This window comes from Abrus precatorius, unplaced genomic scaffold (genome assembly GCF_003935025.1).
Source record: "Abrus precatorius isolate BTA unplaced genomic scaffold, Abrus_2018 Scaffold9, whole genome shotgun sequence".
In the NCBI taxonomy this organism is placed as follows: Eukaryota; Viridiplantae; Streptophyta; class Magnoliopsida; order Fabales; family Fabaceae; genus Abrus; species Abrus precatorius.
Window position 1 is genome coordinate 12,677,804 of NW_020874439.1, and position 14,142 is coordinate 12,691,945.

Genomic DNA, 14,142 nt, shown 5'->3' on the forward strand with positions numbered 1-14,142 from the left:
AGACTATTGTCTTCTTAGGTTATGCATGCCAGCCTGCGTTAACGGGATAATGTTATTTATAAATGTTTAATTTATGTACCACTTCATGTTTATTGTGAACACAATAATATAAATTCTACATATAAATATAGATTTTTTATTTTAAAATATTTTTAAATAAAAATAAATAATAAAACATAATTATGAACAATAACTGATAATAATTTACATATATCAATAAGTAAAAGTATAACTTAAAAAATAAATTATTTTGTAGCAATTTATATGCAGTGTAGCTAATACCCTGTTTAATAATATATTAATACTATAGTGTGGTAAATTTTACGTATAAATATAGACATAGATATAGATTTTCATGGGCATAAAAAATATACATAATATAATAAAAGAAATGAAACAGTATGCTGGATAAAAAAAATTGTTACTTGTAAAGTTTTAGCATATCTTAGTCCTTATATAATACAACTATATGTAACTTTGATTATAATACAACGGAGTTAAGAGATGTGGTTTCATGGACTGTTATGGTTTAGCTTTCATGCTTTGGATGCATTAAGATATAGTTTCATGATTATATGCTGTTAAACGTGCAGGTGGAAACTATCATGTGGAGGGATCATTGATTCAAGTGTTATGAACAAAAAGTATCCTCAAGTAAAAAATGCACTTCTTAAGTCTTAACTATTAAGATTCAAGACCAAGAAATGTATATCAGTTACAAGATAATATGCAGAGCTTGCAAGTGAAATTCAACCTTCTATACAAATCTTATCAAAAGAGGATCAAACAAGTGAAAACAAAGAAGTTGAATTTCAACAAGCACTGTGTACAGCACCCATCACAAATCAAATTTGAAGGCAGATGCTTTCTTGTATTGAAAACTCCCAAGCCTGAAAGCTCTTTGTGAAGATCACCAACGTTCTCTGGGGCGACCATCAGGGAATACAGGAACAAGGACCTTTCCATCATTCTGTCTTGAGTCCTCAACTTGTTTAGTTGTCTTTCCTTGTCCAATCTCCAACGTCTCAGCATCCTCAAAAAAGTCTGGTGGTGTATCGTCGTCGTCATCTTCATCGCTCCAATCATAGTCATCAATGTCATCAAATCCATCGTCACTCCCTAAATTATCAACTTCTGACCATCCTTCTTCCTCTTCACCACTTTCATCTTCTCTGCCATCATTTTCTTTCATGCTATCTTCGGCTATCCTGCGAGCAGCTCCCTTGGGAAAACGAGGAACATTAACCAGAGCACGAAGCTTTTCCTTTATGAGTAACAAACGGTCCTTCTCCACCAACTGAGAATCTCGATAAGCTTCCCTCAGAAACACAGAATCTCTCTCCCCTTTAAGTGAGACATAAAACATATCAGGATGCCTTATCAACATCCCCCTCAGCTGCTGAGAGAATCTGAACTCCTCTCGAAAATGCGTGAAGTGATCAACAAGCGTTCGTTTCTCCATGGTGAGACTCAAAATCTCATGAACAACTCCACAAGCATGCTTCTCTTTCTCCCTTGATCCTGGCCTCAGTCCAGAGAAATCCGAATAAGGGGATATATAAGGCAAGTCCCTAAATTGCATTATCTTCCTCATCTCACCCTTGGAAAGATTAAGACCCTTAGGAAGCCTCACCCTATTGAACTTGAGAGGCCTGTCTATGATCAAATTCTGTTCTTCAAGTTCCTTAATTCGATTCTCCTCAGCAGATAACTCGGCTGCAGAAACCGCAAGCTCGGGGTCCCAATGTGTCAATTCAAGAGCAGGGCCCCGTGCTGTTGCAACCACTCTGAAGTACTGAGGGTACCTATGACAAATGGTGTCACGAAATTCTTGTGGGAGTCCCAAATCAGCCCTAAGATGCGCTATTTTCTCCAACAAAATCCTCTTTTCTAGCGACATCATCAACAATTTCCTAAGCTTAACAACAACTAACTCCTCCATTTCATTCCTAACCTTCAATTCCTCCAAATAAATCCTTTCAGCTTCAGGGGTCATTTTGAATTTGAGAGAGTAAACCCCTTCTTCCAAAATCTCAAAAACTGCAGGGAATTTCTTCAATAGAGCAATAAGACGCCTCTTTCTATCAAGACCCAAATCTCTTTTGAATTTACCCAATTCCCTAAGAGACATAACCCTATCTTGTTGACTCACTAGAATCTTCCTTACCCTAAGCACGAATTTCAGCTTCTTGTCTCTCTGTATCACGTTGTCGAAGGGAAGCTCTTTCCTTCTCTTCACTGCGGCTCTTATTGGCCCCACCGCATCCACTCTTGCACGTGATTGTGATTCTACCCAACTCAAATTCGTTCCCCAAAATTGGGATTTTTGAAGTTTGAGAGAAAGGTTCGGTTTTTGATGGAAAGGGAGAGTGTTTGAGATGAAGAATGGTAACGGGGTAGAAGATGACGAAGGTGAAGAAAGTAATAGTTTAGGGTCCATCTATCTTCAACCTTTGCGTAAACCCAAAAGTTCAAGAGAGTCGGTGTTCGCTGCAGTTCTGATGCTAAACCCCCAAATTGAGGTTTATCTGCAAACCCTAAGATAAGGAAGAAATTGGTCTATATAGCAGATAATTTCATTATATATTTTAGATATAACCTGTTTTAGATGACAAATCTTCGTATGTTTTAGTGAGTGTTTGATGAAATTCTTAATTATTGTAAAAATAATTTCTTTTAGATAAAACCTGTTTAAGATTAATCCTAACATTTTGGCATACAATTGATTAATATAATTTCATTCACACTAACATACCACATTTTGCTTACAAATATTACTTTGTATTTGAGTAGCTTATTTTGAGTTCGAAAGAGTTTATAATTACTCCCAAATTTGCTTATCAGCTAATCTTTATCTATGGATGTTGTAGGGTCTTTTTTTTTACCACCTTTAGTAAATCTATTCAACTCAAACCTCAACAGAGTGGGATAAACTCAAAAAAAATATTTTACAATTAATTTTTTAGTTAAAATATTTACTCCCAAAAGTTAATCAAAATGAAATGTATACTAAACGAAATTAGGTCATAGAAAAATATTAAGCCAAAAGTATTTGAGGCAAGCTATCATAAATAAGCAAACTACATAATAAAAATATATTGTAAGAATATTTTGTTTCAGTTATAGTTGGTATATATTTAATTCAGATTATTTTAAAAAATAATAAATTTTAAAAATTTCTTATAATATTTTAAAAAATCCTAGATGAATCTTTCCCAAACATAATTACATAATTTATATCCCAAACAATTATAATTTGTTAAAAAACTAATCAAAGATTAAGAAACAAATACTACTATTTTTTAGGGAGATCGATTCACCAATTTTTAATCGCAGACAACCCTTCGATAAAAAAAAAAGGGTAGAATATACTGAAGTATTTATTATTATTCCTATTTAAACATTTTTTATTTTAAAATGATAAAAATACAAACTGCATGATGCTAAACTCTCCATTTTCCTTTTTCTTTGTAGAATAATCATTCAAGTCCAAAGAGTAAGCAAAACAAATTCAAACAGTGATCATAAAAATGCAAAAAATCTTTACAGAAAAAACAATTAAAAAAAAACGATCCATCGTGTCTTGAAATCTAATTTGGTTTTCTATCTTGCATCTATAATTTTCTTTGGAATGGATAAATGGGTGTAAGATGGAAGAAAGCTCATTCCATTTGCATGTGTTGGATGTAATGATATGTAGGGGCAGAGTCATTCCATCCACCCAAAGCACTTGAAGAGAGGGTAACAAGCCAAAAGGATGCATCTTTGGAAACTACTGAAGATGTAAGAGATAGGCAGAAGACAGTGGCAGCAACAACATGATTTCAAGAAGGGATCATCATAGGGACTGTCTCCTCCACCTGGATTATGGCGCTGATATTGATGATTAGCATTATGATGGTAATGCCTCATTTTTTAGCTTTTGGACATTGATTAGCTCTTTAGAATGAAACAGACACAAACCACCCTACCTTCTTCATCAAGAAAATTGAAGGTGAATTTGATTCATGAGAATGAATGGGTAGATATACACAAACCTGGAGGAAGATGACACTCATATCCGGTTAGGAAGAAGTTGTACATCCGACACTAACACTTGGCACTTGGCAATAATGTTATACTCTCAACTCAACTGTGGATAACACTCGAAAGGTATCAGATGTCTCTAGAATCAATTAATCATTACTTTATGTTCAAGTTGCTCCACAAACACAGCTTTTCAAGAGACATGTTTTTCTTATATTATCTCATCGTTAATATTCATATTTCAAACGTAAATCGCCATGTCAAGAGACAAACTTTACCCTTTTGCATTTGTCTTCTTGCACCATCACCCTCTTCTCTCCGCTCATACCTCTCTTGTTCTCAAACTACCACTTACATTTCCTCCTTTTTTCTCTCATCCTCCATTCACCTCATATTCTCTCATTTTTCATCCAGCCACTGTTTTTTTAAGTATCTTTCCCATTCTCTTTCTTGAGTTAATATTAGTTGAGTTTGATATGACCTGTTGTACTTACAACCTTTCAAGCTTCTCAAATTTGAAATAAGTTGGTTGTACGACAGAACCAACTATGTCAAGATATAACCAAAAGAAGAGACAATGAAGAAAAAAGAGGAATCTTTTCTTAATAATCAGCTATTTGTCTGTGGAAATAAAGTTGCTAAGAGAGGAACGAGTTCTTTCCCATTGCACTTGGTTTTTTTAGTTTAACATTTCATTTTGTATACTTTGAGCGAGCATGCTTTATTTTATAGTGTTTTATTTTCTAAGCATTGTAATATTGTTCTTTTGGAGATGATTACTTTCCATTATTGGATGTAAATGCCCTTAGGTTGTCTCTTTGAAACTTTAATATCATCATCTTTAAAAAAATAAAAAAAAAACACATAAATTACCTAATCAAGATAACATTTTCTTATTCAGAATCATACAATGGTGACAAAAAGTCAATCATGTAAAGTTGCTAAGATTTTTTATTTTTATAAATGTGTAATTTGTGTAGTTAAATCTACTAAGAAATATGAGAAAAAGTTAACCAGTCTAAGGAAATATAAAATTTGGACTTTCTAATAAATAAACAATTTTAACAAAATTTAAAATATTTATTTAATTAAATGCTATTCTTCTCGTCTTCAAAATAATCTTTAAAATTGACAAACCAATGTTAGCAAAAAAAATTGACAAACCAACCTATTTCATGATATTTATGCACATAAACTTTTAATTTTATAAATAACTAATATTTTTCGCAAAAACATGGTTAACTTATTCTATAATTAAAAGATGAAGGTTTAACTATATTAACCTATTTTATGCGAAGTGTTCAATGAACTATCTCAAGGTAGATTGAGACGTCTTTCTGTCATTTAAAAGCCATAACACGATTAAAATTTAAAGATGAACTCATTAAAAAAAAAAACTTAATTTAAAAAGTATAATAAAACTAAATTACTAATCCATTAAAACTGAAAATAGACACATTTAGTTTCTTACAAATAACCTCATTTTATAAAATAAATATTTAAATTAATTTTCATGCAATTACAAGTTCTTAAAAACGTCAAACCATGTCCACAAAACAACTATATCACCTATATTTGCATTGCATTTTGGCCTTGAAATTAGGGGGAATTTTTTTTTTTTCATTTATTTTAACCGATTTTCTACGTACATCCGTTTCTTAGTTGCTTTTTTTTTTTTTTTTTAGTCTTCTGTCTTCTGTCTTCTGTTTTCTGTTTTTTTTCTTTTTTTGGTGGGGTGGGGGATTAGAGAATAATCGAATTGAGTGCATCGAAGAATACTTTTAAGTCAAAATTTTGAATTGTATCATGAATCTCAACAAGGTGGGTAAGTCTCTTTAAAATCCTCAGGCAGTAATTTTAAAACTGGTTTAGCTAATTGCAGATAAGGCTTCCGGAAATAATACTATGAAGAAAACCCAAAGGTAAAGGAAATGTAAATTCTATGGTACAGAGATGGATACATACGGATGATGGTCATTTTAAAGCAAACAGGGGAAAGATTTTATCACACCATCAGTCACGAAATCTATTCTCATGATTACAAGATTTTGATCTAACGATGAGACTGCTTCCTTGTTTCCCCATCACCAATTGACACCACCTGCATACAAAACCACATGTATATATGGCATCTGCCGACCTCTTGTAAGAAACGATGTCATGTGAAACACTAATATCTATACAGGTTTGACATTATTCTCGCTTATCTTCCTCAACATCTTCTCCGAAGGCAAGATCTGTTGCACTAGAACCTTTCCTTTCCTTCCGATCAAGCTTGACTGCCACATCCCCACTCATCTTCGCTACGCTGCTTGTTAGAGAGATACCCTCCTCATCAAAGTCATCACCTGTTTCCTCTAAGTATGCATATCTACAAATAAAGATATAAATGCTATCAGTCTTTCCAGGAATAAATCGGCACAAAAACAGAAAGAAGACCCATAAAAGAATGGAGAAGCAATAAGCAAGAAGGAGCAAGACAGAAAAAGAGTTTATTAATCTCACACACATGACCAAATATTGTGTATGCAATAAATGTAATCAGCCAATTTATGCATAGCCTCAGAGAAGTTAACCTACAAGCAGTTCATCAGGTACTACAGTATCTCAAGGGAAATACTATAAAAGGTATTCTATTGAAGAGGTTTAGTACTTGAGGCAAATAAAAATGCTAAATATGGATCTTTGAATGATAGAAGATCAACCTCTGAATTTTGTACCTTTCTAGGCGGGAATATTGTGTCATGGAGTAAAAACAAATGTAGAAGCACAGTCTAGTGTAGAGGTAGGATTTTGAGCTATGTCATTAAGTGTGGGTGAGCTACTTTGGTTAAAAATCATTCTTGAAGATTTGAAGATCAAGTGAGATAGACCAGTACGACTCTCTACTGTGAGAACAAGTTTGCAATTAGCATAGTTAATAACCCGGTACAACATGACAGAACAAAGAATATTGAAGTTGACATTTATCAAAGAGAAACTGGATTGGTTGGCATGCCCTATGTAAATTACACAGGATCAACTTGCTGTTGTACTCATCAATCGTTGAGCAATACAGAATCAAAGAATAATATAACAAGGTTGAAATGAGAATATCTTTTCACCCAGTTAGAGGGGTAGTGAGGAAAAATGTACATAGTCGAGCAAATATATCCATCAAATGAATAATGTTGAAATATATATTACCAGTTAAAAATTTTCAGTGTTAGAAAACTCAAGCAACACCTAATGCTCTCACACCTAACACAGAGAGAGAAACTTGCATTTTCATCTACGGGTTATTGGAAACTTGCACAAGTGTGGCTAAATTTATGATGCAAACAAGATCCAGCACCACCGAAATGTGCAGTATATAATTGCAAGTTCATAATGAAATGAAAAAGATTCAGCAAATGAAGACCCAAACCAACTTTTGCTGTTGCAACAACTAGTTCTACACTCAAATATTAAAGGCATTCCAAATTAAAGGTCAAATACATTAGCATAAGATTACCAACTAACTGTCCTGAAAAATTTTTAGATTACCAACTAACTGTCCTGAAAAATTTTTTAACTTAAAAAGTAACCATCCACCACACCAAAGGTCATGGAAAGGACAAGTACCTAGTAGGGTTACGAGAAGGAGCCCAAAGGACACAGATCACCACCAACAGAACAAACGAAAGCAGTGACCAGAAAGCTGGAATAATCCAAGCAATTTGCCACAGCTCACTCAATGGATCGGTAGCATTGAAGTATAGCTGGTTGGACAGAGCAAGAAATGCTAGTTAGAAACATTGACTCATGTAATAAATGCATAAATGAAAATGTTTGGATACTCCTACAGAGAAAGGACATCTCTAAAATTGTTTATTTATGAGCATCAAATATCTTTCCATGAACTACCTCAAAACCAATCCATGCAATCGAAAGTAGGACAGAGACTGCAAGCGTGTTCGTAAACTTTCTGTAGAGCTCCAGTTTAGCCAAGTTTCTCCTTGTCTGCATCCAAAAACAACAAACACGAATGGACACTAATAAGTAGAAATGTTGTTACAACCAACCTGCATATCCATAATCCAGTCCACAAAAATCCACATTCCGACCCAACAAAAAGCACTAAAGTCATGCCATAACCAAACAACAATCAACAGAGAGAAGAACGGCATTTACAGTTATACACGACCAAAGCTCAAAAATGCAGGCCTTGTCAATCAGCATTAGCAATAATAATAAGAGGATAATAATAAAGCAAAATTGCCTGCAGTTTTTCCAAGGTTTTGGACAAGGAAGAGAAAATCCAGAGAATGAAGCAGGAGTCGAGGCAAACGACAGGGAGTACCAAAACGAGCTTAGTCTTGCCAGAGAAGTCATTGATGTTACCCAAATGCTCAACAAGCTCAAGTGCCTCCGAGGCAACAAAATATAGCAGGCCAAGAAGCAGTATCCTGGAGGCAATCCCATGGCCACCAAGCGTGGGGCGGACAACACCGTAGCCCATGGAAACAACCAATAGCAGAAGGCGCGACAAGGTCTTCTTGACGGAGGTGAAGGTCACAGCCCACAGGGTAATCCCCATAGGCCTTGTTCCAGTGGAATTGAAATTGGCGTACTCAAAATACCACACAGCCATCTCACACATACCAAGCGCAATCACAGCAGTAATATGGTAATGCAAATGTATGATATCCTTCCAGTACTGAACAAACCTCAGAAACCATGCAAGACCGAGCAACAAATACGCCAGAGACATGAAGCCATAGAGGGTCATAAGAGGTGCCATCTTCCCAGGGAGGTAGCCGTTAGGGTTTCTCCAAACGGTCCTTCCTTCGATGGTGGTGCCCTGGAGATTAGGGTCGCAGAACATGAAGTAGAGGTAGTACATGCCGGTGGCGTTGATCTGAAGCGTTTGAATATCCATCTGAACCTTGTCCCTGGTTCCCTGAAAGAAAGTTTTGATCCGTTTGGGCAATTCAGGGCTGTCGGGGTTCTTCTGGATGATCACTTCGCCGACGTTGCAATGGTGATCATTTGCGAGGGTCGGATCGCAGCAAATCAAATCGGATTTGAGGTACGACCCTCCGATTCTGTTCCTGTCTTTGACCTCCAGAATAATGGCTTCCACCAACCCCGTGTTCTGCTGCATCGCGCCGCTGTTGCTGGCCGATTCCTTTGGGCGCGTAAACGTTACCGTTTCGAACCTGAATTGAATTGAATGGAATGAGTGAAACCCTAACAAGAAAGCCTAAGAGTTAGAGAGAATGTGATGGAACCTGATGAAAGAGTTAGAGTTGGGGGAAGAAGAGGCGAAGAGGGCTTCGCTGCCGCCATGGAAGAAGAAAGCGTTGGAGCGGTGAGTGAAGGTTTCGTTGGAGTAGTCGTGGATGGAGGCGTTGACTTGGACTACGGCGATCGGAATGAGTAACGGAATGAGAAACAGAGCAAGTGTGTGATGAATCCGAAACCCCATCGACATCGTCGTCTCTGAATTGAAAGGAATAGCGAAAACGACAGAGCAGCAGCAGCAGAGAAGGACGGGTAAGGATAAGGGTAGTGTTTTGCAATTTGCAGGGTTCTGCTACCTTTTTTGGTTCATTAATAAACTCAAAGAAACCCAACGTTGAAATGTTGATTTGTGTAGTCTTGTCTTGTTAGTGTTCTCATTTCTCAATTCACCTGTGCTACTCTACTCTCCTCTCCTCTCCTCTGCTACCGTAGAGTTACTCTCTTCTTTTATTTTCAAATTATATCACCAAATATTGCTTTTCAATTAATCAAATACTATGGTGGTAATCTAATCTGTTTCTCTTTAATTTGAAAATATTAATGCCAATAACGTAAATTACAAAAATTATAAACTTCTCATTTTTAAATTAATATTTTTCTTTTATATTTTTTAATTTTTAATAGATTTTAATAAAAATAAATAATATGTCAAAGATAAAATATTAAAAAGTGTATTATTAATAATGTTCTTTGTTTAAAAAAGTTAAGTAGCTAACCAAATTACTAACCTTGAATAATGTATTTCACTCCTAACTTGTAATCTTCGCCTTTTTCTCACCCATGTTGCTAGTGATAAATGCTTAACTAAATTAATATATTTTAATTCAAACTTTAGTCTTATGTTTATTTAAGGATCAAAATTCTCTACATTTTTTACTTACTTGTAATTGATGTATTTTTTATATTTTGCTTAAATAAAATTATAAAAATATACTAACTACTAATTACAATGATGTAATTATTGTAGAAAATTTCAATTCATTATTCAACATTTTTTAATCATGTAATCCATATCATATTATTTAAATCATAATATTAAAATATATATTTTTTTTATTAATGGAAGTTGATTTGAGTGACAAGCATATTACTTATGTAAGATTTTAATTTAAATTTTTATATATAAATTTTTTTCAATAATAAACTTATTTATTGTATTCAAATACACGATCGGATGAAAAAAAAATATTCTTTTATAAAATTAAAAATTAATAAAAAATTTAAAAATTATAATTTTTACTTTATTATATAATCAAACTTATTTTATTCAAATTTATTTTTTATATATATCATTAGTTAACATGATATTGTCATAAAAAATAATTTAAATATATTTTATTCAAACTTAATTATCGACCATTAAATAATTTTTGGAATAAATAATCAGCATATTTTTATTTTCTTGTAAATAATTATCGAATTTGTTTTATAGATAATTTTTTTATTAAAAATTATTAAAAAATCATATAATCCAATAATTTGATTTTTAATAATAAAAAAAAACAGTGATTGATTTCTTATGTAGTTGTGTGCTCCTAAAAAAAGCATGTTATAAAATCGAAGCTGAAAATTATGCCAAACGACGTCATATGCGTTTGATCCTTGCATTGCAGTTGCAGGAAGAGATTTAAAGCTGCTTCTCTGTCTCCGGCTACCGCAGCGTTCATCCGTCGGCGTCACCATCGGAGTCGTGATCGCCACGCAGCTTCTATATAGAAGTACTGCTAATTCAATTCATTCTTCAACATTGAAACAAGAACGTTTCATTACTTCAAATATATCCTAGTTTTTCATATCCCTAACCCTAATTTGTTTGAACACAGACAAATGCCTCGTTACAAAGACGAGCCCCCTGCAATTCGGGTCTATACTGTCTGCGATGAATCCAGGTCACTCTATCTTCTTATTCCTTTTAAATTTTTTCTTTTTTCTTTTTTTTTTAATTTTTCTTTTATAATTGTCTTGCTCTCGTGTCTATGCAGATATTTAACTGTGAAGAACGTTCCAGCGTTAGGTTGCGGGGATGATTTGCTGCAACTGTTTTCATCCTATGGACAAGTTGAGGAGTATGCAATGTTCCTTCATCCCTCCTTCCCAAATTCTTCTTTTAAAATTTTTTTAATGTTTTTCTCTACAGGTGTAAGCCAATGGATGCAGAGGACTGTGACCCATTCACCGATGTCTATTGGATCAAATTCCGTTTTTTCCACAATGCCAGGTGTCATTCAACTCCCACCATACTATACAATTTTACCCCCGTAGTTATGATTACATGAGTACAATCCTAATGAATTACAGCGTGTTTGGTTTGGACTTAGGATATGATATATATGGATTCACATTTATTTTAATGCTACAAGTTATAACTTCTGCTTTGGATCTACATATAAAGGCTTTGTAACATGTTTCTAAACACACCACTTAGTATGTTATGTTTTAGAAAGTTGAGTTGAGGGAGTACCTGCTATCTATAAATTTCAGGTTTGCGAAAAGAAAACTCGATGATTTTGTTTTCCTGGGGAATCGACTGCAGGTTTCGTATGCTCCCCATTTTGAGAGCCTCTCTGACACAAAGGATAAATTAGAGGGAAGAAGAAGGGAGGTTTTAGCACGACTGGACCGTATGTTACATTTTAAACTTATGCATACTGCATAGTACATAGGATAGGATACACAAGTGCTTGTTATATGAATACTAGTTTTTGCTGTAACTTGTAATCATATTTTTATCAACTTATCCATGCATTCCCCATGATATCAGCTAGAAGATCTAAAGAGACCACCGCTTCGAGCTCTATGCCTCTGATTACATCAAAGACCAGTTGTGCAGAACGATTAGATCCTAATGCAAGGTCATTTATTTTGTCTGAGCTCTGTGGTTCCAAGCTTTCAGTTGGAACTAAGGCAATGTTTGTTATTGATTCTCTTCTTACTGTAGGGATTTAGAATTCAAACGAGTTTCTTGCAGCAGTAATTGTCCAATAACAACTGTTTCCTCTAATGAGGTTAGTTGCTTCTTTGTTACATGCATATTGAAAATTTTACCCTGGTCTTCGTCCTATCTCCCCTTTCAATTGAAGGGAGCTTTTTGGATGGGGAATGCATACAATTCTTCCTGCAATTAATGTTGTTAGAATGTTTGTTAGCCATTCTGAAGTTAATCGAGTTTCATGCCTTTATTAACTTTGTCTCTGAGGACCAATTGGAATTTTGGGAGAAACATATATGCTGTTGTATTTTTCAAATGTTCAGCTATCATCATATCTCTGATGGAAATTTTTTCTTACAGTTTTAAACTTTGTTGCAATCTGTTAGGGCATGCATTGGTGGATCTGAGTTTATAGTTTCCCATGTTATCAGACTCATTAATTTGCTCTAACTAGGATGTTGTATGCGAAGGAAAAAGAGGATACTTGCTTTTCATGTATTACCTAACACTGACATGTTCTATAACCAGGATTATTTTGCTTCCCATTCCATGAATCAAACAGTGAGGTTTGTGAGGGATAAGCTTGATAAGGTGATGTCTCCTTCTGCATATGTTTTAGAATCATTTATTTTGTGGAGCTTTGAAACAATTTCTTCTTCCTATCCAGATTCGATCCAGTGGTGAGCGTATACAAGCTGGATCTGCATCAAAGAAACCGCGAGTTGATAATAGGAGGAGAATTTAATGTGTGAATGAAGAATTTCTATTGTTCTCACCTGCTCTGCTTTAAATTATAGAGCTGTGTTTTATTTGATTCTGGGTGTGTTAAAGCTCAATCCCCAGGTCTGTAATGAAAATTTTGACAAGTGGAATTTGAAGACTGTCCCATCCAATTATATTGTGGGTCGTATGCTCTGTAGCAAGATGCTTTTTTATGCAACTTACTAGCACATCAGCAATTCGTCCAGGTAACAGTGCAAGAACTCTTCCAAATTTCCAGTCACCAACTCACCATGCGATTTGTTTGTTAGCTTTTCATTGACCAACGCCACACCTTCTTATAGGAAACCCTATATTGAAGTCCCATGTTGTTTATTATTCGAATTATAGAAAATAGGGCTTCATTTGGATTAGCACTAGTTATTTCGCGCATAAATGATGTAATGATAATACCACAGCCACAGCTTAACTGATGATGTTCCTGGGTGCCGCACCAAATATTTGAATTGCCTATGTACCACAAACTGACGCTTTTCGGCCTTCCACTCCCCCCATTTGTACTGTATGTTTGACCCTTCAATTTGAAAGCACCACTGTTTGTGAAGAGAATAATGCTTCAAAAACTACATGGAAGGGAACCTCTGCTATTTAGTGTGTAACTCACGTGTCACATTCTTTTTGTTAAATCAACATGCAGGTGGATGTTCCAGTGCATGTCGTAGACTAATTAGCAGCATGAAAAATGAATTGATGAGGGCAAAACAGATCGGGGGGTGAGTGAATATCTGTTTGTTAAATTGAAATTGCATCTCTGTCTGTACCCAAAATTGAAATGATCTTGGTCAACATTGTCCTCAAAATCATCTTTCTTATCATATAAAATTGTTTTCTCGTGACATGAAGTGTTGCTATTTATAAAATGGATACTGTTATTCTAGACCCCTTTCCTTCACCCGTCAATAATACTGAAATAAACGTAGTCTTCTACTGAAGCCATCTGAGGTTAACGGTTCAACTTGGTAAGTGTTATTAAAGCCACGAATTGGTATGGGAGAGACACCCCGGTGAGAATAATAAATCTAAATATATAGAATATTGTTGAACCAGCATCAAATCATATGGAAGCATTACTTTACTTTCGAGTAACTTTTGACCCCAACATCAATTTAAACTGAACGGCAAACCCCTAAGAGTGACAAATT

At 34.8% G+C, this 14,142-nt stretch overlaps 3 protein-coding genes across 6 annotated transcripts; 1 reads left to right on the top strand and 2 right to left on the bottom strand.

The window, feature by feature from the left end:
- Positions 1–617: 617 nt before the first annotated feature.
- Positions 618–2,595, bottom strand: LOC113849797 (protein WHAT'S THIS FACTOR 1 homolog, chloroplastic). Its single transcript, XM_027479973.1, has one exon. The coding sequence runs from the start codon at positions 2,438–2,440 to the stop codon at positions 911–913; it is 1,530 nt and encodes a 509-aa protein (XP_027335774.1). The 5' UTR covers positions 2,441–2,595; the 3' UTR covers positions 618–910.
- A 3,218-nt stretch (positions 2,596–5,813) lies between these two features.
- On the bottom strand, positions 5,814–9,755 carry LOC113849296 (transmembrane protein 87B-like). 2 transcript variants are annotated; one of them, XR_003502091.1, is made up of 6 exons: positions 9,279–9,708; positions 8,267–9,206; positions 7,912–8,007; positions 7,630–7,766; positions 6,747–6,911; positions 5,919–6,397 (listed from the first exon to the last, which is right to left on the bottom strand). XR_003502091.1 is itself a non-coding variant. In XM_027479092.1 (5 exons), exons 1-5 carry the CDS (start codon positions 9,479–9,481, stop codon positions 6,220–6,222), a joined length of 1,554 nt encoding a protein of 517 aa, XP_027334893.1. In that variant the 5' UTR covers positions 9,482–9,755; the 3' UTR covers positions 5,814–6,219. The 2 variants fall into 2 exon arrangements, 1 of the variants encoding a protein (XP_027334893.1); XM_027479092.1 differs by lacking the exon at positions 6,747–6,911 and having other exon boundaries at positions 5,814–6,397; positions 9,279–9,755.
- Positions 9,756–10,837: 1,082 nt separating this feature from the next.
- Positions 10,838–13,481, top strand: LOC113849298 (RNA-binding protein 48). 3 transcript variants are annotated; one of them, XM_027479097.1, is made up of 9 exons: positions 10,838–11,009; positions 11,115–11,180; positions 11,274–11,357; positions 11,429–11,509; positions 11,773–11,912; positions 12,053–12,143; positions 12,230–12,296; positions 12,749–12,811; positions 12,888–13,481. In XM_027479097.1, the coding sequence occupies exons 2-9, from the start codon at positions 11,119–11,121 to the stop codon at positions 12,963–12,965; spliced, it is 666 nt and encodes a 221-aa protein (XP_027334898.1). In that variant the 5' UTR covers positions 10,838–11,009; positions 11,115–11,118; the 3' UTR covers positions 12,966–13,481. The 3 variants fall into 3 exon arrangements, with proteins under 3 accessions (XP_027334898.1, XP_027334896.1, XP_027334895.1); XM_027479095.1 differs by lacking the exon at positions 10,838–11,009 and having other exon boundaries at positions 11,112–11,180; XM_027479094.1 differs by lacking the exon at positions 10,838–11,009 and having other exon boundaries at positions 11,112–11,180; positions 12,749–13,481.
- Positions 13,482–14,142: the final 661 nt, after the last annotated feature.